The 25,909-nt window shown below is 40.5% G+C and overlaps 1 protein-coding gene across 2 annotated transcripts in view; it reads right to left on the bottom strand.

Annotated features, from left to right (window-relative positions):
• Positions 1–25,909, bottom strand: part of focad (focadhesin) — a 35,928-nt gene that overhangs the window by 724 nt on the left and 9,295 nt on the right. Inside the window, exons 1-37 of one of the 2 annotated variants that reach the window (XM_061959284.1) lie at positions 24,388–24,430; positions 18,704–18,805; positions 18,402–18,615; positions 18,118–18,327; positions 17,930–18,017; positions 16,911–17,104; positions 16,585–16,845; positions 14,569–14,673; positions 14,391–14,492; positions 14,182–14,309; positions 13,983–14,109; positions 12,829–12,963; positions 12,652–12,702; positions 12,490–12,573; positions 12,288–12,414; positions 11,987–12,175; positions 11,788–11,909; positions 11,616–11,708; positions 11,411–11,499; positions 11,243–11,284; positions 11,051–11,159; positions 8,320–8,436; positions 8,001–8,239; positions 7,839–7,928; positions 7,614–7,761; positions 7,413–7,532; positions 7,133–7,255; positions 6,939–7,016; positions 6,330–6,401; positions 6,164–6,266; positions 5,171–5,251; positions 4,950–5,078; positions 4,762–4,877; positions 686–946; positions 525–614; positions 264–441; positions 64–161 (exon numbers count right to left, since the gene is read on the bottom strand). In XM_061959284.1, the coding sequence (XP_061815268.1) occupies positions 64–161; positions 264–441; positions 525–614; positions 686–946; positions 4,762–4,877; positions 4,950–5,078; positions 5,171–5,251; positions 6,164–6,266; positions 6,330–6,401; positions 6,939–7,016; positions 7,133–7,255; positions 7,413–7,532; positions 7,614–7,761; positions 7,839–7,928; positions 8,001–8,239; positions 8,320–8,436; positions 11,051–11,159; positions 11,243–11,284; positions 11,411–11,499; positions 11,616–11,708; positions 11,788–11,909; positions 11,987–12,175; positions 12,288–12,414; positions 12,490–12,573; positions 12,652–12,702; positions 12,829–12,963; positions 13,983–14,109; positions 14,182–14,309; positions 14,391–14,492; positions 14,569–14,673; positions 16,585–16,845; positions 16,911–17,104; positions 17,930–18,017; positions 18,118–18,327; positions 18,402–18,593 (4,491 nt within the window). In that variant the 5' untranslated portion in view covers positions 18,594–18,615; positions 18,704–18,805; positions 24,388–24,430. Of the gene's footprint in view, positions 1–63; positions 162–263; positions 442–524; positions 615–685; positions 947–4,761; positions 4,878–4,949; positions 5,079–5,170; positions 5,252–6,163; positions 6,267–6,329; positions 6,402–6,938; positions 7,017–7,132; positions 7,256–7,412; positions 7,533–7,613; positions 7,762–7,838; positions 7,929–8,000; positions 8,240–8,319; positions 8,437–11,050; positions 11,160–11,242; positions 11,285–11,410; positions 11,500–11,615; positions 11,709–11,787; positions 11,910–11,986; positions 12,176–12,287; positions 12,415–12,489; positions 12,574–12,651; positions 12,703–12,828; positions 12,964–13,982; positions 14,110–14,181; positions 14,310–14,390; positions 14,493–14,568; positions 14,674–16,584; positions 16,846–16,910; positions 17,105–17,929; positions 18,018–18,117; positions 18,328–18,401; positions 18,616–18,703; positions 18,806–24,387; positions 24,431–25,909 lie in introns of those variants that run through there. The other variant, XM_061959283.2, reaches the window with a different exon arrangement.

The raw sequence follows: 25,909 nt of genomic DNA, 5'->3' as shown, positions 1-25,909 counted from the left end.
GAAACATAGCATTTGGATACAGATTTGTTTGTACACACTCACACAGATAAACGTCCAACACACCACTTTGGTGCTTCCAATGGTGACAGAGGTGGTGCCGTAAGCAACATTTCGCATGAGTCCCATCAGCTCCAGCAGCCACTCTAATCGTTTGCTTACACCTGGAACACAGAAATCCATGAAAAAAAGAAAACTTTACTGCCCTCTTGTTGTCAAACGTTTTGCAACATGAGGTTTTTTCTTGAGTAGCTATAAAAAAGGACCTGTGTGGATGCTGGCGGCCAGGCGACACTGGTAGAAAGTCTGCAGGAGGATCCAACCCACTCGGTGACTCGGCCAACCACGGAGCACACTGGCGATGATGTCATTCAGTCCGAGGAGGGGAATTCTACCTTGGGATGTCAGGTAAGCCAAGACAAAGCAAGTTTTCTCCATCTGATCCTAAAAATAGCCCAGCCGTGACATAAAGTGCATGAAAGAGTGGGAAAGCATTGGAAACAACACACCTAATGACTACATCGTACCTCGGTGACACCAGAGATGCGGTCGATCTCAGTATCAGACATCTCATGCAAACATTTGGCGATTCCAACGTACAAATCCACTTCACTCTCCTAAAGCAAATGAGCTTCAAACACACTTCAAAAGAATGAGGGCGGGCGAATGAGATGATGTGTCAACGTACCTTTATTTGGTTGGGCAGGAGGCTGAAGATCTTCTCTGTGGTGGAGCACATCAAGGCCCAGCACACGTTGGGTGGGTTGGGCAGGGCCATGGCATGAGCTAGGCCCTGTAGCAGGGAGCAGCACAGGGAGAGACGCTGGGGTCGAAGTTCATCCTGGAAAGCCTGCAGGCCCACAGTGTCGACATAGAACTGGAGCTTCTCCTCGACAACATGCTTCATCCACAAGGAGAGAGTCTCATAGAGGTGGGCCCGGGTCTGGAACTGGATTATAGCGAGAACACCATTTAAGACTTCCAAAAAAATTGTAAAAGGCTTTTTCTTTTTACGCTGTCAGTCCCTCCAAAATTTGGCTGGCTTTTTTTGTGATTGTTGGAACCTAAAATGCCTGATTTTGTGGCAGCATTTTTACAAATTGCAGCAAATTGTCCTGTTATGCAAAACCAACTTTTCCCACCTGTCTTTCTGTGTTTGGGATCCCTATAAGTCCTAAAAATTTGAAATCAAATCATCAATGAATCTTGGCAGAGTTATTTATAAAACAATCTTGCCTTCTCCCAAACGAGTCGTTTGGAATTTGGCGCAGTGGAAGAGTGGTCGTGCGCGACCCGAGGGTCCCTGGTTCAATCCCCACCTAGTACCAACCTCGTCATGTCCATTGTGTCCTGAGCAAGACACTTCACCCTTGCTCCTGATGGGTGCTGGTTAGCGCCTTGCATGGCAGCTCCCTCCATCAGTGTGTGAATGGGTAAATGTGGAAGTAGTGTCAAAGCGCTTTGAGTACCTTGAAGGTAGAAAAGCGCTATACAAGTACAACCCATTTATTTATTATTTATCTTGCCTTAACTCATTCTCCTTCTATGCCACATCAATATGGAATGCACTCTCAACAGGTGAAAAAGAAAGTGCATCTCTATCCTCCTTCAAAAACCGCACTAAAAGAACACCTCCAGGCAGCTACAACCCTAGCCTAACCCCCTCCCCCCAACACATCCCACCTACCCGGATTGTAAATAATCAAATGTATATACATGTTCTTATGCTTTCTGAGCTCACTATGTTCACCGCTTGCTGTACATATCCTACGAAGTGAGACCTACACTGTTACAATGTCCATTTCTCAGATGATTTAATTGTTGATGACTGAAGTATGCTGATAGCAACCCAACCTACCCCCCCAAACCCCTCCGCATCTCACCCCCCGGATTGTAAATAATGTAAATAATTCAATGTATATACTCTGATGATTAACTTGTGTGATGACTGTATTATGCTGATAGTAAATATTTGTACCATGAATTGATTAACGTGGACCCTGACTTAAACAAGTTGAAAAACTTATTCGGGTGTTACCATTTAGTGGTCAATTGTACGGAATATGTACTGAACTGTGCAATCTACTAAATAAAAGTTTCAGTTACTACAGCAAATATCTCCATTATGGTAGAAAGGGAGAAGCGGTAGAAAATGGATGGAGGGATGGATGGTAGAGGGTTACCTGAAGAGCATTGTGCGAGTCTGCCAATTTTATTCAGTTGTAGTCCAAAGCTGTAGCCAATAATATCCTTCTTTTCTCTATCCTCTTGTTGAGCGGCAGACTGACTCATACATGCACATGCATCCTCCGAAGTTGCCTTTTCTAACAAAAAGTAGCGTATAGTTCTTCTAACTTATATCTGTCAATAGACTCCACATAGAAGCGCTAAAAGCTACAACATGGCTGACTTGGTGGAGACGGAGTCGAAGGGGGCTTTGCCTGGAGGAGGGTTTTGGCAGGTAAATAAAACCGCACACAAAATGGGGCATACTGAAGAGACAGTCAAAAAGCAGCTTGAAGATGGTCTCTAAAACATGATCTATGCAAAATGTTAACCAAAGAACCACCATTACATGTTATGTCGACCACAAGGAAGTGTTTTAAATGTAGAAAAAACAATCTAATATGACCCCTTTAAGACTTTTATTTTCATTACTATTACATTCTCTTGAGAGTTTATGCATTTTTAAATTTGTTCAAGTGTTTCTTATGAACCCAAACATCAAAAGGCACAGAATTTCAATATATTTAACAAAATATGCTTTATCTGCATCTTAAATGAAACGTTTTTGATTATCGACTGCAATTTACCAGTAACCCCAGGATTTTGTGGCCCTTTTTTGAGATGCCTGAATGTGCAGAAGTTCTACCCAAAAGTTGCAATAGAAAGTGCAGGTTTCTTTCAGGAGTTTGTTGCAACAAAATTGCGGGTCAGAGTGAAAGTTAAAATAAATTGTTGTGATTTTTCCTCCGTAATTATAATAGTAGCATTTCCATCCATCCATCCATTTTCTACCGCTTATTCCCTTTGGGGTCGCGGGGGGCGCTGGAGCCTATCTCAGCTACAATCGGGCGGAAGTCGGGGTACACCCTGGACAAGTCGCCACCTCATAGCATTTGCTGAAGAAAAATACATTAATGAACAAATATAAACAAAAATACAAAATTTTATTGGCAAAATGTCCATGATTGCTGCAGGGAAATGCGTCGATCGGACAAAGTTGCAAAGCAGCGCATGTATTGGTTGTACTTGGCGCGATTGCAACATCGCAAAATCCTAGAGGAAATGCATTGGGCTGTTTAGTTTCATTTCTTCAATGGGCCACAAGCCAATTTAAAAAAATTAGGCACGGGCTGCAAAAGTCCTCTGATAACATTTTGGACATCACTGCTTTTATAGCCATTTGTCGGAGTTGATCATGTGACTTGACCTCTCGTCACAAGCCAACAATGGTAATTAAAGAGAAAAGGGGAGTATTTTTGAAGCCAGAAATAATCTACTGTATTTTTCGGAGTATAAACCGCTCTGGAGTATAAGTCGCACCGGCCGAAAATGCATAATAAAGAAGGGAAAAAAACATATATACTGTAAGTCGCACTGGAGTATAAGTCGCATTTTGGGGGGAAATGTATTTGATAAAACCCAACACCAACAATAGACATTTAAGTTAAGTTAAAGTTAAAGTACCAATGATTGTCACACACACACTAGGTGTGGTGAAATTTGTCCTCTGTATTTGACCCATCCCCTTGATCACCCCCTGGGAGGTGAGGGGAGCAGTGAGCAGCAACGGTGCCGTGCCCGGGAATAATTTTTGGTGATTTAACCCCCAATTCCAACCCTTGATGCTGAGTGCCAAGCAGGGAGGTAATAGGTTCCATTTTTAAAGTCTTTGGTATGACTCGGCCGGGGTTTGAACTCACAACCTACCGATCTCAGGGCGGACACTCTAACCATTAGGCCACTGAGTAGGTCATTTGAAAGGCAATTTAAAATAAATAATGAACAGTGAACAACAGGCTGAATAAGTGTATGTTATATGACGCATAAATAACCAACTGAGAATGTGCCTGGTATGTTAACGTAACATATTATGGTAAGAGTCATTCAAATAACTATAACATATAGAACATGCTATACGTTTACCAAACAATTTGTTACTCCTAATCGCTAAATCCGATGAAATCTTATACGTCTAGTCTCTTACGTGAATGAGCTAAATAATATTATTTGGTATTTTACGGTAATGTGTTAATATTTTCACACATAAGTCGCTCCTGAGTATAAGTCGGAACCCCGGCCAAACTATGAAAAAAACTGTGACTTATAGTCCGAAAAATACGGTAAGTGTTAAATCAGAATACTTTATTGCAAATGTTGATCCATAATCGAATGAAAAGGCGTTATCAAAGGTGCACAGTACACCCTTTGAACGAGTCGTATAAACACAGGAAATAATTTTTACAAGCAGACCAACCACAGCCTTTACAGTCCACATGCTGCATTGTGAGGTTAGAATTGCGAGATGATGCTACGTTAGATGGTTTGCAAGGGGCTTCAGAGACTGAACATGGCCAAATGCAACCAAATGCTTACCTGGAAAGCAGCAAAGGCGTACAAGGATCAAAATGAAAAAGTAAGAAAAATGCGTACATGTTGGCACTATCCTCCATTGGTAATGTATGCCTTTGTTTAATATGAACATAAACAGGACACACAAAGAGAGTGTGCAGGTGTGCCTAATAAAGTGTCACTACTCACACTGAGACTGTACACAAGAGGCGGGGACAGCCACGACCCAAGAAAAAGCGATGCATTATGGGAATACTGAGCTTGAGCGGCAGCCAGCACCACACACTGATGCTGAAAGTCCTCACCTGTCCCAGGAATAAAATATGAAAACATAATGTGCACCGATTTGTAATGGACGCTATATTTTCAGGTGTTACCAAAGCTGAGTCTCATCAGAGGGGACAGGACAGTGCTCCAGTTGATAGGAGGGTACTGGAAGCTGCCTCCAACTGAAGCCAGAGCTGTCAGAGCAGTTTTAACCACCCTCGCATGGACAAACTCTGGACCTGCGTCATATCAACAACAACACATTACTTGTCGTCACAAACTACTCAATAGCTTGTGTTACATTAAGGAGACAAGGTGACAAAGAGCAAACCTTTCTTCCCAGCTTCTGTGAGCAACTCCACGACAGCTTTGATGACACTTTTCTCTGAGAGGTAGCTGAAGTCCTGAGGCACTGAATGACGGACGACAGCATCTTGTCAGAGTCAGACACGGCCGTCTCTGTTTCAAGGGGAACTATGATGATTGTAATCTACATTTAACACACTCCCTTGTGGTCTCGATAAAATGTATTGGATATGCTTTGCTGTAAATTTTGCTCCACAGACACAGTTTTTGAGCATGTCTGCAAACAGGTTGTGTGTGGAGGCGTTCCCTTTAGATTGCAAATGAAGCCTTCCACGCCACACTCCTCCCCAAAAGTATCAGAATTTATCGTTGGAAAATCTATGCTGTTTATTACACATCTTTAAGACAAAAATGAGCGCTATTTTTTCAGTCAGTCGAAAATAAACAACAACAACATTAGGTACACCCTGTGTGGCGCACAATGCCGCATCAACACAAGCTGCTTTTACCAGCATATATCTCAATGCATGTCGCACGTCAATGTTGTGTGCATGCTACAATTAGATAAAAATAAAACTTTATCCTACCTTTTATTGTGTTTCCTCAAAACAAGTAGTAATGTCGCAATGCTACGTTTAGTTTAGCGGCTAATCCAACTTTCTGTTGGTCCATGTTGATAAAAACAGTCCCGTGTAAAATGTTGTGGACAGATAAACACAAAAATATTAATCTTACAGACATCAGAGCAAGGGAAGGCATGAAACGAAAATAAATTACAGCAGAGGGGGAGGAGGCTGGTTGATAGAATGTACAAGGGACACACAGTATGTGTGATGTCACAAGTGGCTCACTGTAAAAAAAACAAAGCATTTAGAGGCATCCAAAACTGTTTGCAAGCTCACGTCCAAATGCATGAACCTAATGATTGAACACTTTGGCATTATTTAACATGAGTATTCAACATTGTAACAACACTTAGAAGTCAAAAAAGAGAAAAATTATCATGAGTTCTACCAACCTGCTGTGTGACTATGGCCGGTGAACATGTGCGACAAATGCAAGTGACCCAGCAGGCAGGCACAGTTGGACTGCAAGCCAATCGCTCCCGAGAAGGTTATAATCTGCAAGTACAGAATGGAAACTTTACAAGGTGCACAAGGAGAGAAAGGAAATGCATGTTTCACCTGCGAGATGGAGCGAATAACCTCGTTAAGTCTGCTCTGCTGATGAGAAGAAAGCTCCAGTTCACCCTTGAGCTGGAATACAGAATACATAAATCCCAAAAAGTTAGGGCTATTTCCGGATGAACCTAAAATGCACTTAATTTGACCACATCTAAACTTAGGAATTCACATCCACCTATTCAGTGTTTCACTTCTTTTTGCACAACTTTCTGCTCTCTAACAAGGATCTGAACAGGTGTGTGATCCATTAATAGACAAGTACATTTTTATTTTCACTGTATACACTAAGTCTTTCTGTGACAACGCCAGTCTCTCTGTGTTTCTAAACTCATAGTGGTCACTTGCTGTTGATTAACAGTTACAGTAAGTCGTCTTGTACTCATGAAGTCAAAAAGTGAACAGCATGACCAAGAGAATTGTTTAAATACCAATTATAATTGAAGCAGGACATTTATTGGTCCAATCATGTGTCACACAGACGTGTGTGGCTTTACAGCGTATTTTAGGTTGATCCTGAAATTTCATCAGAAGGTCCATTATCTCCAATGTTTAATGAGTAGTGTATACATATTTAGTCAGCCTTACACAGAAAATAGATATGACATTTACCTGAATTAGATAGCTCTCTGATCCCACTAAAGCTACCAGTCCATTAGCAGCAGCAAGACGTTGCATGGTGGGGCATCCCTAAAAAAACAACACATCTCTAAATAGTGGATGTTTGACTGTGCAAGTGTGCATGTTGAATGGTTTGAAAACACAATCACCACATAAAACTGAACAGAGCACTTAAGATGACGTACCTCAGCCAATAAAATCTTGACCCAGGCAGCCAGGAGACGAGGTTGGAGGTCCTCTGCTTTGCCATGACCGCACAGAGACAAACCATGGACCACGAGGCCCAAAGCCAAGGAGAAGCCTGGAGTCTGATCACACATACAAACATAAACAGTACAGGGCAGTTTTGTTATTGCCATGGCAACTACCGGTACATAGCATCTATTTCACTTTAAGAGTGGCACATTTCTAATCCTATTACTAGTATAAATGTAGTTACATTGCAAAATGAACACTTAAACTGACCTGCTGGCTCTCCTCTGTCAGGGTGCGCAGTGTGTTCATGACCTCCTCTGCCTTGTTGGCATCGATGACTGATCCACTGAAGGCAGAGACGCCGACACACGCCACAGAATACGACAAAACCTGCACATGAGCATCTTTAGTGTAATGAAATGCAGAAAAAAAGCCTAATTTAGGGCAAATTAATGTATTTTTACTGTGCACCTCCTGCTGCAAGCGCCCCTGCCCACTGCTGTCCTGCAAAGCACTCAGTAGTTTGTCGAGTATTTGGATTACGTGGCTGTGTTGTTGTGTCTGTCCACTGTTACAGAAGGTTGAAAGCACCAGACCCAGACCCAACATGCAGCCGGTACTGAGGAAAATAAAAAACTATCATCACAGGGAATCATATATTAGTGAGTCCACTTCAATGCTTGCTGGTGCACGCACTTGTATTCTACATTGGTGTCAAAGGTACACGCTTCCAGGGCAGACATAGCGTCAAGGAGCAGCTGAGCATCCCCCTGAGGGGAGACGTCACTGCAGAGCAAGTGGGAAGCAAAGAGTCAGTAATGGCTGATATTGTTGTTAAGACACAGAACCCTTCCTGACCTGAGGCGCTGCTGGTGTAGGCTGGACAATACCATACCCAGAGCTAGGCCCGAGTGAAACTGAATGACCTGAGAGTCATCTGCGGTGGGCGACCTTGGCAAGCTGGCTTGCAGTGCCGACAAGACCTGGTTCAGACTGTCTTTGTGCCATAGAACCAGCACCGGGACCAGCAGAGACAGGGCTAAGCTGGCGCAGGAGCGAGCAATGGCGCTTGCTGTGTTGTCACCTGAATAGGAGCGCTGATGATAAGGTGGAGAAGCACAAGTTGGACTTTTTAAGTCTTAATTGATGGACACATATAAAGATGGTGAAAACTTACATGCAGATACCACGGAAACACTTGACCTTTGGCTTTGTAATTGCTGCTGCTGATGCTGAGCAGCGTGTCGAGCACCATGGATAACCAACTGCTTGTGGGGACAAACTCTGGTCCAGCCTGGTCACCAATTAAATCAAGGCATTGTTCAATTAAAGAATGTGTCATCGTGTACATCCGGGGTGTTTTTCTGCTTGCTTTTGAGGTATATTGTTAGATATTACCCTAATTTGCTTTGTCACCTATAACACAAATTTAACATATGGATTTTTTCTTCAGTTAGCTTAAGTTTTATTGACCTACATTAGTTATGGTTATTGTATTAGTTTACAATGTTTTGAACATGCATACACTTGCAATATGGTACATTACATATTCACAGTTTAATGCATGTCGTAAACATGTCCAAAAAAAAAAAAAAAGAGTAAGAAGAAGCAGAGTTGATTTAATCCTACCCCTTTTTTCCGATTCATACCAATTGCTCACACATTTGTTCTCTTAGATTTGTTTCTTTTGCATTACCATAAATTAATGTTTGTATAATAGATGTATGTTTTGACCGGAGCCTGAAGGCTTATAAACGGCGCGTGCAACAGCAACCAACATCAGTAGACACAAAGTTAAATCATGAAATGCAACCTTACCTGAGCAAAAACGATTCATATTTATCCGAGAGTCTTGATACCAATTTCCTTGACCCAGCCACACACAAAGAAGTTGTAGGCCTTCATGCTTTTTGTCGTGTTGAATGGCGTCTGGAGCACAATAGTTCGATATGTCTGAGAACACGACCGACATATAATCCCTGATATCACTCGCAAAATCTTTTTTTGATATACCGGTAAGTAGATTTGATATAAGTATTCCATTACATAGTTTGATTTTTTGCTCGTATTTGCTCTCTGCAGGAAGATTCAAGCCTCTTTTGTACTCAGATAATTTGCACGCTGCTTGCTGTATAACAGCCATCTTGGCTTTGTTGACCACCATTGGTTTTCATGTCTGTCCTGAAAGCGTTTTCTATTCTAGGAAGAAGTCACGTGTCGGAATACAAGCATCTTATTTATGTACAAATTGTCATAGTTACGTTATAATCAGGGCGCTGCTGCTTGGCAAGAAAATGTGTTGTGGTGTGTGGGTCTGCATGACAGTGAATTGGTGAGTCCTCCCCAAAATTTGGCTTTACTGCGGGCTGTACTTAATTTTTACATGTTTAGCAAATAACCCTCTTCAACCTGGTATTAGTTTACATGCAGACTTAAATCATTGGGACTGCCAATCAGGTGTGAAAACAGCTGTGTACAGTGATCAATGCACACACACTCTCACTTGCGCACACTTATTTGGAAGAAATAATCAGAAAGAAATATAGGATTTGTCTTAAAATTGTAACTACAAGTGACCGTAACTTTCTTTTAACTGTTCTGAAGTTAGTGTAATAATTTTTCTATTTGAATTTATATAACTGCTTTATCTAACTACATTACAGGCGTGATATTACGTTACAGATCTCATAAATGTATTTATATATATACGTATGCCAATTTTTTTAAGCCCAATGTCTCCCCGAGTCGAAAAGCTTAGACACTCCTGGTTTAAACCTATCGGCCAGCGTAAAAACTAAATCAGGGTTTCCTCTTAGTATTATTGGCTGTGGCAGTCCCGTGATGACAAAACAAAGGCAGCCACACTTTAAATTAAAGTACTATAATGTATTGTAGCGATCAGAGAAAGTCCCACAAAGTGTGACGCTCTTTTTATCTTTTATTGCCAATCTTATGCTAACACCTGGCCCAATTTCAACATGTATTCCCTCCCGTGCACACACATCTGTCTCCGTGCTTTACTCTAAGACACACAACAACAATTCCTCATTCTCCACCAATCCCCTTTCAGGCATGGTGTGTTCACGATCATAGGAACAATGAATAACACACAAACATATTCATTAACACCAGGAAGTCGTTACAAAATTATTGGATACATGAAGACTAATATTTGCGCACTGTTGACTAGCGGTGCACTGAAAATTTGGCCGCCGAAAAAAAGACTGATCACCGAAACAGCTGTCAAAACCGGATGTTGTGATGACACAAACAACATGCACAGGATTTGTCTGGAGCAGAGGCAGCATGTCAGCAACGTCTGTGGACATACTTGAATATATCTGAGATATACCAGCGTACAGCAATCTACGAAATGTGCAATGGCCAGATAGTGGCGGCTTTTAAGGAGAGAAAAACTTTCAGCGGTGTCACGCAAGTGTGACTTCAGTGAGTGTTTTGAGAAAGTGGAGACTGGCTGCTGCTCGCACTGTTCGTCAGGGACATGGAGCCACAAAATAGTCTCTAAGCATGTGTACAGTCTCAAATAACACCAGGAAAATATACTCGATTGGTTGCTAGTCGTTTTTAATTTTTTTTAAAGTCACTAAAAGGATTGGAAAAATCTCTAGGAACTTGAAAAGTTCTGAACAATGTACGATATATAATACAAAATACAAAAAAGAATAAAAACGGTATAAGAAAAATATATGTTAATACTAAATAACACAGATTGTTTTTTTAATATATGTATACTTTTTTTTGGTAGCCTTTTTAAAAACAAATATATGCGTTATAGATTAAGTTAATTATATGATGATGTCATGTTGACCAGGCCCCACCACCACAGGTATATTGGGAATCTGGGGGAAACCCTGTACATGTTTGAAAAAAGAAAAAGACGATCTTACCCCAAGGCCGGCGTCATTATCAGCAGGCAGGTTGCTCTCATATTTTGCCACAACAGCAGCCAGGGAGCTCAGAGCCAGTACAGAGTTTCCCTGAACAACAGGACTGTCCCTGAATGCCACATTGAACATACAAATATTATTTATAGGTATTAAGAGCAGCAATCGGAATCAATTACAAGACAATCCACTCACTTTGTCGCACTTTTTATGGCATCTGCTAACTGATCCCTGGCCCTGAGATGAAAATAACAGTAAAGCAGTGAGAGAGTTTTGAGAGTAATTATTACTCATACTTTTAAATTGGTCATGCTTTTAAAAAAATAATTTGTGTGTGTGTGTGTGTGCGTTTGTATTACTGACCACAGCCAGGCACAATGTTGCTTGTACTGAAGATCTTCTGGGTTCTCTTTGCCTTGTTTACTCAACATTTCCAATTCGGCATGTCGACCCTGAGTACAATTTAAGCAGAGTAGGTGATGCTGGGTCACTATAGCAACTACAGAGATGCTATCCTCTTCATTTCTCGGTCCCAACTCCTCCCTCCTTCCATCACCCACCCACACACCTCAAGGACTGCATGAAACGTGCGATTCATGAAGCCACGCCACGCCTGAGGCAGCAGCAGCGCACGGTGCCATTCGGACGGCTGAATGTTCACCTACAGACGATAGAAACAACGTTCAGGCTTGTAATTCAGATAAAGCAAAAAGCGCATGTAGTGTCCGGAGTGCTCGTACCTCGTGCATAAGAGCAGCCAGAGTCTGCTGATAGCTTCGACTGCGGCTTAGGAGGAAGCGATCAATGGGTCGGCCTTCGCGGTCAGTTTGCTGGGGCAGCTCATGGCAAAGCAACAGGCCAGCTGCGGCATACAATAAGATCAGTGCATTAGAACATGAAAAAATGTTATACTCACATGTAAAAGTTCAACTGAAACACCTGCGAGTCCATGTTTGAGTCCGGGTTGCTTGTTCTTCTCATAGTACTTGAGCATGAAGGACGGGATCCCTGCCACAGTTTTACCCTGATCTGAACGAAGGTTGCCCCCTTTCAGGGCAGAAAAATACACCCCTCTCGGCATCTGGCTCATCTCCTTCTTCACCAGTGATGTGAGGAAGACCTGGAAAGCTGTGGGGGAAAGATAAGGTGAGTGATGGGAACATTTAAAATAGTATACAGCGCTCTAATACATCACTCATTTGAAAGGATGAACACTATCACACATTGTTTAATCATCTACCTGGTAGAACAGGTGAAGAGGTGAGAGTCAGCAGCTTCACATAAGATGAGCCCGGCACAGAGAGGTCCTTTTCCTCTTCATCTTCCTCTTCCATTCCCTCTTCCTCATGCTTTATAGCAGGTCTGGCCTACATCGTGAACCCCAACAGTTAGAACAATATTTCCCTGCTTGAGAGCAAGACGGTGTGAAGATGACCACTGACTGCCTCAGGAAGATGATTTATTGTATGAACCACTTCAGGAAAGTCTGCTAATGCCCGGAAACCACAGCTGGCCATCTCTGGATCCTGGTGACAAGCGTTAAACATATCGTCATAGAAGTTCTTGTATTGGATGCAATTACTTAATGTGTTCTAATCACAAACCTCGCTCAGGGCGTAATTCCACAAAAAGCTGACCACCTCCTCCATTAATTTCTATAAAAATAGAAGAGGAACATTGTTTAAATTATCAATCACATTTGTCCAGGGTTTTTTCATGTTAATTATAACAACATAAGGAATACATTAAGTGTACATGGTAATGTTTTTTCATGCAAGCACCTCATACTCCTCAGACTTGACGGTGAGTTGAGGAACTAGAGCTAGGAGCTGAGCGACAGCCTTGACCATCGGAGGACGGGAGTCACACTTGAGCTTTGGACCAAGACTTCTCCATGTTGACACCATGTCCACTATCTGCAAAAACAACCATCTCCCTTGAAACTTTACCTTTAAAGGCACATTCTGGAACAACTACAAGAGGCAACCAGGCTGGTCTGCCACTATTTTCGCAAAACCAATGAGTGAAGATGGCTCAAGAAGTGTATGCACACTCTGGGTGTGCAGATCGAGCCAAATATCCATGGTATCGATACTTCTGTAATATCAGTATAAAATTTGGTTGAGATCATGGCCGCAACTACCATTGGGGACACCAAGGTCATGTCCTCTGTATTTTTTAAGTGATAAAAAGAAGATGATATGACTGACTGAAAATACATTTTGTGTAGGACATTATGTGCGCTGTACATCACCATGCGGTAGATCATCCTCTCTCAATATAATATCTTTGGTCATGCACAGCCCACTAAAAGTCTAGACAAGGTAACGCAATGAAGTCCACTTTTACTGTAAACATCATCTGCACTGAAATATGCTGTCAATTAAACATTAACATTAAATTATACTGACGTCACTAACGTTGGTTTTACCTGAATGAAATTTATGTTAAATCCATGTCGGATTTGGAATTATGTAAAGTTTTTAAACGTAGGTTTTAATGCTCTCAAAATTGTTTAATAAACTAAACTCCAGCATAGCAATTAAAAAGTGTATTGTTCATTGTGTTGCTCAAGGTAATATTTAATATATTGGACCACCAATTTTTGACCTCGTTATTTGTCAAATCCTGGTTACGGCCCTGGTTGAGATCGATATTTTTCAGTTCTCTTTCATGTTTGTTTCCCCAAATTCCTCTGTTCATTATTGTGCTGTTTAATATACTGTAGGGTTAACATGATCGAAAAATTAAAAGGCATAAATAACAAAATTATTTAAAAATCTTGAAGAACACCCAAGTAAAAACTATTGGTATATGCATCTGCAATGCTGGTCCTGTAATTATTTGGTATTTGATCAAATGCAACATTTGTTTTATCACCCACCTCTACAACACACATTCTACAATCTGGTTACAAATCTGTTTAATAACCAACCTCTGCACAGCACAGCTCCTGGAGTCCTTGCAGAGCGAGAGCTGCAGGGGTCGCCTGGTCAGGTCTGGTGCATTGATTTAGAGTGAAAGCAATGGAGGCCAACATGTCACTTGCGTGCTGGTAAGGCCTGGTGAGCACACACAAACAGAGTTATTAAAAGTATGACACGTTGTCTCGGCTAGACTATTTGTGGTCAGACCTTTCTCTGCAGATGTCCCGAAGGCAGGCCGCCCTGGCCAGCACCTGTTCCCACTGGGTGTCCCTCCCCATCACCACCCTATTGTCCTGCTGAGTCAACAGACGCTGCAGCGCAGGGTAAACTCGGTCCTTGTGCAAAGAAACAAGCTGATTAAAAAAAACGCAGACAAAGGATAAATCATCATAATTATTGTCACTTTTGTTTGAAACCTGTTTCTTCCAGAGAGCGGTAATGAGTCGCATGGCCACAGCTTTCAGCTTGGGGTTGCTTGCAAGCAGGCTGAGCGTCTGCAGCACCATGGGGACGCATAGCTGCAACAATTAACTTGCCTGAATACACGTGAGCGTACAGTGGCATGTATAGCAGAGACCAAAGAAGGCCGAGTACCTTGTGACTACCGAGGTTTGGCAGGCAGTTGAGAACAGCATGAGTCAGACCTGGATTCCTTTCTTTGCCCAGCTTGAAGTGCAGGACAGGAAGGAGTGGGGGAACCTGCAGACACACATGTCGAAACTGTCATGTTATGGCAGCTCTGCTGCCACCTGCCTTCTTTTTGTTGCAGTGCCTGGTTTCTGGGTCACGGAGCCAAGCCACCTGTGTGCACACTTGATACTCATTTCCTCCTGACTACTTAAGCTCTCCGATCCCTTTGCTCGGTGCTGGTAGATTCCTGATGGTTCACCCTTTCAGTCATGCACAGTTCCTGTGCTTTGGCTCCACTCACGCTTCTCGTTTCCTGTGGATCAGTCCTGGCGTTGCCGTGTAGTGTTAACTGTTAGCTCTCCACACATTTTGTGTGGGATTTCTGTTTCTCCACACCTTAAGTTTACATCCTTAACTATTTAATCCTCACTAATTTTTTAGTGCACTTTTTTGTTATAATTCTTATTTATTTTTTGCTCCGCTTTGGGGTTCTACTCCGGCTAAGCTGATCGTGAGAGAAGCAAACGTAGGAAACTTACACACAAAACTGACACTTCATGGAACTGTGCTTCATTGTTGGTTATGTCTGAATGTTGGCCTGCCAGGCTGCTCAAATATTCAATCCATAGTGAGCTGTCACACCTCTGCCTTTCCAAACAGATGGAGCAATGAATGTAGGATGATGTTGTTAGAATAACATCTCTGGTCTGCAGCAATTGCTTCATTTGCTTGGTCTACATTGCGCAAACTACAGGATGTCATGTCGGTAAGTCAAGGGCTTGGCTAAGGAAGAAAAATTCCTAATAGGCTTCTTCTTCTTCTACTACAAAAAATGTCGTGTTCAAGTAGCCGGGGGTGGGGGAGGTGTACTCTTAATGAGCAGCCTTGACAGCAGGTGTTATTTCACTATTTCACATCATTGTCTGGAGCTCGTGATTCATATAGCTGTCCCACTGGCACAGACGGGAGTCTGTCATCAGCAGGAAGTAGGCAGGTTTCGCTTGAAAATTAAATCAGATGAAAAACGCATAAAATATACTTCAAACAGGGTATAGAGTTGTTGTTTTTTTAAAGACAGAGTTTGTGACTGAATCACTTTGATCCAGTAACAGGTAAGAGAAGTGTTTAGGTTTAAAAAAAAAAAAAAAAGGACTAGTTTTGCCCCTCGGCTCTCTATTTGTGTTACGTTCTGAGACCTTCAGTGAATGTCAAATACAGCAAATAATGGACACACACATAAAAAGCCCTTAACAAGGCCTATTTCAGATACTCTGATACTCTAATATGCCTCTCACACTTATTAACACATACAATGCAAAATTCATAGGTACACACCACTGATGACCGATAATGAAAAATTATGAGCATGATTATGAAGACACCACAAGCATCAAAAACCAATCTGCAAGAGATACAGGTAAAAATTAAACGGCTCAGCCATTTGCTACATTCAAACCTCACACCAACATTGTGATGTTCTATTTGATCAAAAAATAAAACATGAATTTGTCTTTATATGCTGGTTTTAGCCAGTTCCTTTTATTATTGTTGTTGCAAACCAACAACCTTCTTCTTACTATTTGTCTAACATGTAGTGTACATATATCTGGTGATGTTTTATTGCCACCTACTTACTGGTCACTTTCTTAAGCAATAATCAGTACAAACATGTATTGTATAGTGCATTGTTATGCACTACATGCTGTTTTTATAATTTACAAATCATCCCGAGAGGGACAAGCGGTGGGAAATGGATGGATGGATACTGACTTACGGTGAATGACATGCCAAAAAACAAAAAGAGACAAAGTTAAAAAATGTGTTGGTTTTTCCTAAGAAAAAAAATGTTTTCTAAATAATTATTCTAAAAAGGAATCCTTAAATATGCTGGGGAGAAAGTTTCAAACGGCAAATAGCTAGGGATCTACTGTTATGTTAGCAGTGCAGAAACTGAGTCTCGGCTCGTTCTCAAGCACTAACCTGGTGGGGGTCTGCGGCCGCGATGGCCTGAACGGAATTCAAAGCGAGCTGGCAGACGTCCTCCCGGCCAGTAATGACGAGGTGGGCGACGATGAGTGTGAGAGAGCTCGGCAGGCGCTGGCTGTTGGACAGAGCCGTGGTGAGCGACAGCAGCCAGTCGACAGCTGCAGAAGGATGGTCCACCACTTGACGCAGTATGGACACGGCCACTCTCACCTCACTCAACCAGGAAGTCAGAAGAAGGGCTTCTGGTAAAAAAGACTGAGAACCAGGAGGACATTAGACTTCTCTCAATATTACTACTTGTTCCACTTGAATAGTATCACCTGTTGGACTCTATCAGTCTGTCTGCTGATGTTGCACAGGACTCTGTGAGCCAGGTTCTTGTTGAGGGCGTGCATATGGCGTTCTGCAAGTGGCTCTGTGAGCTCTGAACAGCACAGTAGTTGCAGCACTGGAAGAACCAGGACAGGACACAACCAGGGGGACAGCTCACTGTGCTCAGGCACTAACTTCAACACTTAAAGGAGAAAACAGGGAACATACATAACAAATAGGTTGTGAAGTACAGGCATGTTACATATGACTAACAGTTGTGGTAATCTTTTTGATTTATTTCAAATATGCATAAAGTTACAATATGGTACATTGCATAGTTCAAATTTTTTTACAGAATGCCCGAAAAGGAGTAGCACGAAACACAGTTTATTTAATCCTTCCTGTTTTCATTTCATAGCAATTACTTACACATTAGTTTGTTCACTCCCTTTGCTCAATTTGTAACATATTTACCCAAACATATTTATCCTCTTTTGTTGTACATTCTTGGGTAGTAGGTTATTGTTTGCTTTGTGCATAATGTTAGCTGTTTGAAAATATTTTCAATATTTTTGATTAAAAAAATAAAGGTTTTGATGAAAAGTTTTTTTACAACCAACAATAAGTATTTTTTGTAAGACAATTAGTGAATTAAGCGTACTTTTGTATTTATTTCCCCATATTTCAACACAATAACTCAAATTGGTAACATTATAATTTCATGATGGTGATTTCGTACAAGCAATTGATCGCAATAATGTGTAATTATGTTAATGGGAGGGAAAGATCTGACCATTCCTTGGTTACCAAGAGGTAGATAATTACACAATGTGTGCCAGGAGCAATTACATCTAATTATATACAAGCTCCTTGTGAAGACATAAACAACCTTTTATTTTTTAATTAAAAATCATTTTAATTTGCGTAATGAAAAAACTTGACCTACTTTTCCTTCAAACAGGAATAAACAATGGGGAAGTCAGAATTAGAACATGAAAAGCACATTTAATATTTGACATATATTTACCTAGACTGAGCAAGCAACTCTGCTGTGTAGCTGGAGCCTCAGACAGGAGAAAGGCCACACCCATTAACAGCTCATCCAACGGCAGCTCCTACAAACAACCAAATTATCAATATTAGTGGGAATGCATGAAATATATATGCTTTATAAAGTGTGATATTATGATTTAGACAAAAGTCATGCTGGTTGACCTTTTGGCACGCTGGGAGAAGCTGCGTCATCAAGCTGACGAGAGGTCGGCAATCTCCGTTTAACACGAGGCAGCGCTGACAGGCACAAAGCAGCTGGAGAAGGATTCCCACTCTCTCACTCCTCCAGGGTTCTTCACACTGTAGAGACAGACTAGGAAGCAAAGCATGGATGAATCCATGCAGCTCCAGCACCGCCTCCACACAATCAACCTGCCAGTACAGAACAAATTATGTATTTTTTTATTCCAATAATGGGAAATAGTGGCAAATGATACTATTATTACCGGCATGCGTGGCACCAGCTGGCAGAGGCACTGGAGCAAACTGTCAGATACCGGGGAGCAATTGTCCATAGGGATGGGTGCACACTCTGGATCTGTATGGAGCAGCACCCTCAGGAGGCCTTGTCGAAGAAGGGTGTGCTCGGGTCGCCTCTGAGGTTGGCAGTAGAGGTAGCACAGAAAGGGGACCAGCATCCTGACGTAAGCACTTTCATTTCTGCTTAAGTAGATTGAATGAGAATAAACTATTACAGCCACGACTGCCTATCATAACAGACTTTGGACGGTGGATTCAAGGTGCTTGCCTGTCAACAGCCTGCTGTACCAAGTCATTAATCTCAGAAAGAAGGGCCGGCCAGCAGTCCAGCCGGTTTTCCAGGGCTGTTATATATGGATGAGGACTACTCCTATTTAGGACAAAAGACCACATTCACATAATGTACCCATTTGGAGTTGCAATGTACGGTAGACCTTGAGACACAGTAGATGGATGAAACATGTTTTTTATGTGGAGAGGCTCAAGTTTATATAGCATTGACAGGCACTACTCCCACACATCCTGACATATAGTAGTATTCACTAGAAACGTAAGGATGTTGATGTTCTCTAACAAGAAGCTAAGCAGTGTGCAATCCATGATTGGGTCAATAAATGTCCTGCTTTTACCAGTTAGAATTTGTATTTAAATAGACCTCCTAATCATGCTGTTAATATTTCAACATTATAAGTTTAAGACGACACCTAAGAATTAATCAATAGCACCTCACATTTGTGAAGCTTTAAACAGGATGTCCTCAAAAGGGAAATGTTCACTGAGCTTAGGGTGTCACAAAGTCATCAGCAAGTTGCAACAGGGATACACAGTCTGGAAGAGTGAATATAATTTTACACTGTTGCAATTTAACCTGTTTGTAAAGATAAAATACTCACTCTGGGGATCTAAGTATTGTTCTGCACCTGGAACTGCTGACATACTTAAGTTTTGACCCATATAATTCAGTAGGGAGCATACAGCCTTAAGATATACTTTTTTATTACCAATATTTCATGTTAATTAATTAATTTCAAAAACGCATCACAAGGTTTGCTTTTTTTTTTTTCATTACTGATTTCTGCAGACTTTATGAGGGCCAACAAACATAACTTACTATACAATGTCTGCTGTCATTAGGTTGCTGACTGCTAGGATGTTCAAATATTGCCATATAGATGAAAAATGTATCATAATCCTCGTGAAGAAACAGGGTGGGGGCCTGGGCAGGAACCAGCATTTTTCGTGTCATTCTTGCCATTTCCAGGTCCTAAACGGCTGTCAAAGTGTTCTAACTTGTCGGATTATCTCCTCGGTCATCTACTTTTCAGGTGAGAGGCATGATTTATGATCTACAATAAACTTACAGGAAACAGCACACCACTCGATGATGTAAACATAGTGGCACATGGTAGTGATCACGGCGCCGCTATAAATAGTTTGTCTGTGTTAGCGCTTATAATAACAATATGACCAAAACTTTGTTAATATTCGAGTCACAAACTGTAAATGGAGCATTGTTGGCGCTTTTTGAATGGTTATTTATTGGATTTTATGGCCGGAAAAGTGGAGCTCCCATTGGCTCCGCTGTGAGCTGACTTTTATTTACGTTTATTTAATATTTAGAATGCATTCAAAACAATCCGTAGTCGTGTCTTTCATAATGATAGTGAATGATAGGCCAAATTCCCAAAAAAGTGCAGTTCCCCTTTAACTCTTTTAGGTGTTGCTCACATTTGATGTATTTTATTTAGACCAGTGGTTCTTAACCTGGGTTCGATCGAACCCTAGGGGTTCGGTGAGTCGGCGTCAAAGGTTCGGCAGAGCCTCCGCCGCAGCGGTCAAGACACACCAGACTAATGAATTGATTAACGTGGAGCCCGACTTAATTAAACAAGTTGAAAAACGTATTCGGGTGTTAACATTTAGTGGTCAATTGTACGGAATATGTACTGTACTGTGCAATCTACTAATACAAGTTTCATTCAATCAATCAATCGTGCAAATAAAAACTTCTCCCTATCGGCGTATCTGTACTGTAAAGTTAACATTTGAATGACAATAAAAAGGAAGTCTAAGTCTAAGTATTATGGATCCCCCCAAACAATGTTCCCTCTAATTTTCCATCTGATTTGCAAGTGTGTAATTTGTTGTGAGTTCATGCACTGTGTTGGTTTTTTTCTTTGAACAAGGTGATGTTCATTCACGGTTCATTTTGTGCACTCGTAAAAAAAACATACAGTATAACTTTGTCTTGAATTTGAACAAAAAAAAATAAAAACATTTATTTTTCACTAAAGAAGGGTTCGGTGAATGTGCATATGAAACTGGTGGGGTTCGGTACCTCCAACAAGTTTAAGAACCACTGATTTAGACACATCGAGTTGGTTCTTTTTGAAACACTCGTAGCAAAAATGTGTTTTAATAAATACAAATAATATCAAGATAATACTTAAATGGGAATAACTAAACGTTAAAAATATATCAAACAAACTTTTAACGAAGTGATCACTGTAAACTCGTGCATTCTTTGATTCTGCTCCTTTGGACTGGAGTGCGTGCTACTTTTTTAGTCATCGTTTTATAAAATCTTGCACTCTTCCGCCCTTCTTGGTTTTACTCTCGAGGAACCCTGAAGAAATGTTTATCCTTTTCGCGATGTGAATGATTCATACAGCTGAAAACAACGCAAGCATTGGGCACGTTTCTTTGAGAAAGCCTAAATGCCACCCAGTCCCCAGTGAGAACAGACACTGGCTGGACCACGACGCATATTTAATGAGCGGGACTTGACATAATTTAAAACCAAGCAATTTGCACTTAAATTACCCATTTCTTTATTGAACCATTTATTTTTTTCCTTTTTATTTTGTTTTATTTATTTTAAGGAATTAGAAATCCTCTTTTGTTGGTGATTGGGTGTCGACTATAACAGGATTTTCTCCTGTAGGTTTTTCTTTTGCTTTACATGAAAAATGTGACCATTTGTTAATGTATGTATTTTCTTCTATTTTTGATTTTTTGTATATTGGGCTGCAGCTTTCGATTACCATTATTTTAGGAATAGAGTAATCTGTTGATTAGTTGCTTGTTCGATTAATCGAATCATCGGATATAACACACTTTATAGCCTCAATGCGTGTTCTGCTCGCCATGACGTTCATTCTTTTTCTCTAATAAATGCATCAACAATAAAATTGCACTTTTAACATGTGTGCATTAAAATAAATAAATAACTGTTTGCTGGCAAAAACACCACCACTAATGTGCGCTCTATTGCAGCAGCCGTGCAGAAACTATGTCAGCGTATTTAAAGTTCTGGGCACTTTATATAGTCCAGATTTGATCAATTTTATTTATGTAATCTCATTAAACAATTAATCAAAGCAACAGAATATAAACAAAAATCTCTTTTATAATGAAACTAATATATTTAATCAATTATCTTTGCAGCCCTGCAACATGTGTACGATTTATCTCAATAAAAATACACATACAAAAAAGAAAAATCACCTTTTCACCTTTCAGTTTCTTGTTAGAGAACAGCAAGTTGTGCAAAGAGTAGTGGAACATTCAATAATTAGACATATGCATTCACAAGTTTAAAGACGGTCAAATTAAGTTCACCTGTAAAGGCTATAGTGTGTTGCAGGCTCATCTGGAAATTTCACCCGAAAGCACAATACCCACATTATTTGTGAATAGTGTATATTTATCAAAGTAAGATGATCCAACTTTAAAAAAAACACTATCAGACACCAGGGAAGGGAACATGTGGTCCACGTTATATCTTAAACGCTCTTGTTTAAAGAGACTGGAAATAATTAAGTGCCACATCTTTTAGCGACTTCCCATCCGTTGGCAAGCATTGCCCTTGACTCTGTAAGCAAGCGAACAAAGCTGAGGTCAAATCCAAAGTGAGGTATTGATGGAGTGTTTAGTGCATAGGTTAATCCCCCCCAACCGCCTAAAAACACACACAATTTACCCCAAAGGTCCACTTAACTAATCTTTAGTCCCATCAATTCACACACGGACGGAAGTCCAAGACCGACTGGCTTACTTCCCTCCCTCTTGGACTCTCTCTGCCCAACTGGAACATGCAGCAATCTGAGCGACCATCTCTCGCACTCCTCAGCTTCCTTCATTTGCCCCTCAGTCATCATCCATCAGCCTCTCACACCATTCCCAACCTTTCAACAGCCTCAGGAAATCACGTGGGAGATAGTCCTGCTTTTCACTCAACTCATTTTATATTACCGTGTATATATATATATATATATATATATATATATATATATATATATATATATATATATATATATATATATAAGTTCAGAGCTGACATGGTTCTTTTTAAATTTGTTTCAAGACGCTGCAGGTCAAATCCTTTTAGTGATAAATATTTCACTGCAGAGTACCTACGCAGGCGGATGGATTATGAGTATTTGGGGGAAAGCCCTATCAGGACCAACTAATTCATGCCAAGGGGCTCAAGTGGCTCCGAGTCTCTGTTGCAGATTACACAGGACACTAGCAGATGCTCAACAATGGGCACCCTCCATTAATGCAGTGACCCAGCAGTGCCAGTGCCAGGCCCAAACCCACAATCCTCCCCACCCTTTAAAACACATTCATCTTCCCACCGGGGAGGTTTAGGGCGGCCAGACAGATGCAGACAGCAGTTAGACAAACTGAAGAGGACAAAGAAAAAGGAGTAACCTGCAGGAGAGAAAGAATGCGCGGGGTGAAGAAAGTACAGCGTTGAAAGTAAGAGAAGGACGGGAAACGTGAACGACAAAGCAGCTCAGCCTTTTTATGAGGCGCTGTAACTGATTAAGGAGGCCCCGGGATCTTGGCAGAAATTCAGAGTGTGGGAAGAGGAGGTGGGGGTGCAGATTAGACCCCAATGTGGACCCTGGTGACTGTGTAATCAAAAAAGACATCAGCGACTGAATAGTACTGGCTATGAAAACAAGATGTGGAGGTTGCTTTCAGGTCAAATGTCCAGATGTGCCAAAAATAAACTGTAACCTTTACAGATGAACATAATTTGATATTTTTTCAACTTTTAAATGCACATCATGTCCAACTGCTATGTGACCAATACATGTCCTGCTTCAATTATAATTGCACTGTAAGCAATTGCTGTTAATTTACAACCAATTTCTGGTAGTAATATACCCTATTAATCTAATAGGGTCTTGTACTGGATTTTGCAATGCATTGTGGGCTGTTAAACCTGAAGCTACAGCGCACAGGCAACAGTATGGTAAAAATAAAGAATTATAGTAAACTACAGATCGAGACTACTGTAGATCTGACCAATCTACATTTGCGTGATTTACAGCCTTTGTAAATTGTTTATGCATTATTTAGCATAGGTTTCTCTTTAGCCTACAAAACTTACATTTTGATTGCAGTAAATGTTAACATTTTACATATTTTTATTAAGTCACAATATCAGTTCTGCCTGTCAACAATAAACAGTGGCCTTTTAAAGTAACCCCCAGAATGTTGCTGTAAATTTACATAACCACTGAAATATAATAAATGCTATTTTTTTATGCCGTGAAGTTGGTCAACAGTAGGGAAACGACAAAATTACAATATACTGCAAATAATTTACTGTAAATAGAAAAAACACAGAAATGTACTGTATCTTACAAAACAGTAATTAACTGTAAATACACAGTATGATACCGTAAAATAACTGTAAAGTGCTGGCATCTCTACTGCCAGTACTTTACTATTATTACTATTACAGCAATAAGCCGTAAATTAATTTAACAGTACTGTCCAATACTGCAAAATTAACAGTAATGTACAGGATTCTCCTCCGCCAGCAATTTACTGTTAATTTGCAGAGAAATGGTTTACAGTGTGGTCCTCTTCATCAAGCTGTTCACATTTTGACATCATGAGGCCAAGTAACGCGTGACAATGAATTAACAGCACCTTGAAATTATGAGGCGTCAAACAGGATGTTCTCGGAGGGAAGTGGCCGCTGAGCTTAGTGTGTCAAAGAGTGCCATCAGCAGGTTGCAACAGTGAAATAGTCTGGAAGAGTAACAGAAAGGAATACTGTATGTCCAAAAAGGTCACCTGTTGTGAATTTTGCTGTTCAGCACCTAAAAAGTAGCAAAACTTTCAACAATTGGACATGTGCATTCAAATGTTTAGGGTCAAGTTAAGTTCACCAGTAAAAACATAAACAGGCGGTCCTTGTTATGCAAGGTTTTGTGGTTACCTCACACTTCCAAAAATGATTATTAATGGAGAAAAAGACAACTAGTTTTGTGCGCGCAGTAGAAGAATACATAATCGTATGTTGCTACACTGAGGAAGGACATTATAATTTTTGCTGTTTTGGGTTATCTTTTTTCCCTTCCTTATCTCTTCTGATGGCAGTGCGTCAATGAAAAGGAAAGTGAATCGTAAAGGAGAACTAAACTTATTTTGGAATTTTGCCTATTGTTCACAATCATTATGAGAGACAAGACGACAGATGTATTTTTTTATGCATTCTAACTTGTAAATAAAAGTCAGCTTACAATGGAACTAATGGGGGTCCTCTTTTCCACCCATAAAACCCAATAATTAACCATCCAAAGATTGCCAACACTACTCCATCTACATTTCGCGACTTGAATTTTAAGTATTGGTAATATTGTTATTATAAGCGCTAACACAGACAAACTATTTATAGCAGTGTCGTGATCCCTAGCCTGTGTGACTATATTGACATCATCGGCTGGTGAGTTGCTTTCTCATGTTGGAGCTCATGGAAGTATATTGTAGATCATAAATCATGCCTTTCACCTTGACAGTAGAAGGATGAGAACGTAATCCAACAAGTTGGTACACCTTGACAGCCAATTTAGACCCGGAAATTGACAAGAAAAGACGCTTGGTGCCACCCCCCTTTTCTTTGCAAGGATTATGATTCATTTTTCATCTAAACGGGAATATGACAACATTTTATCAGTTGGCATCCTAGTGACAGCAGACACTTTACAGTAAGTGATGTTTTATTATGTTTGTTGGCTGTCATGAAGTCTGCAGTGACGTTGTCAAAGAAAAAAGCAAACGTTTTTTTTAAATGAATGGGCCATGTATGCTTAAAATAAGCAAAACATGTAAATATTACATTTTATTATAAATGTGCCTATTACTACATATATACTCACAGCATGTATATAAAATATGTTTGGATGTTTTTAAGAACTTTATGTCTTACATAATAATTGTGAAGGATAAGCAACATTTCTTTTAAAAAGTGCAGTTACCCTTTAAAATGCAAAACAAAACTCAAGACTTGCTGCATGCTTTGTCCCAGCAGCTCAAACACATCAAGTGATTAGATTTGGGGGTGATCCAGATTTGTAATAGGCCTGGGCATTATGGCCTAAAAATAAAATCCCTAATTTTTTCACCAAAAATTCGATTTACGATTTCTACCAAATTTTTTCTCTATTTT

This window comes from Nerophis lumbriciformis, linkage group LG05 (genome assembly GCF_033978685.3).
Source record: "Nerophis lumbriciformis linkage group LG05, RoL_Nlum_v2.1, whole genome shotgun sequence".
NCBI lineage: Eukaryota > Metazoa > Chordata > Actinopteri > Syngnathiformes > Syngnathidae > Nerophis > Nerophis lumbriciformis.
This window is presented reverse-complemented; position numbering and strand designations above follow the sequence as displayed.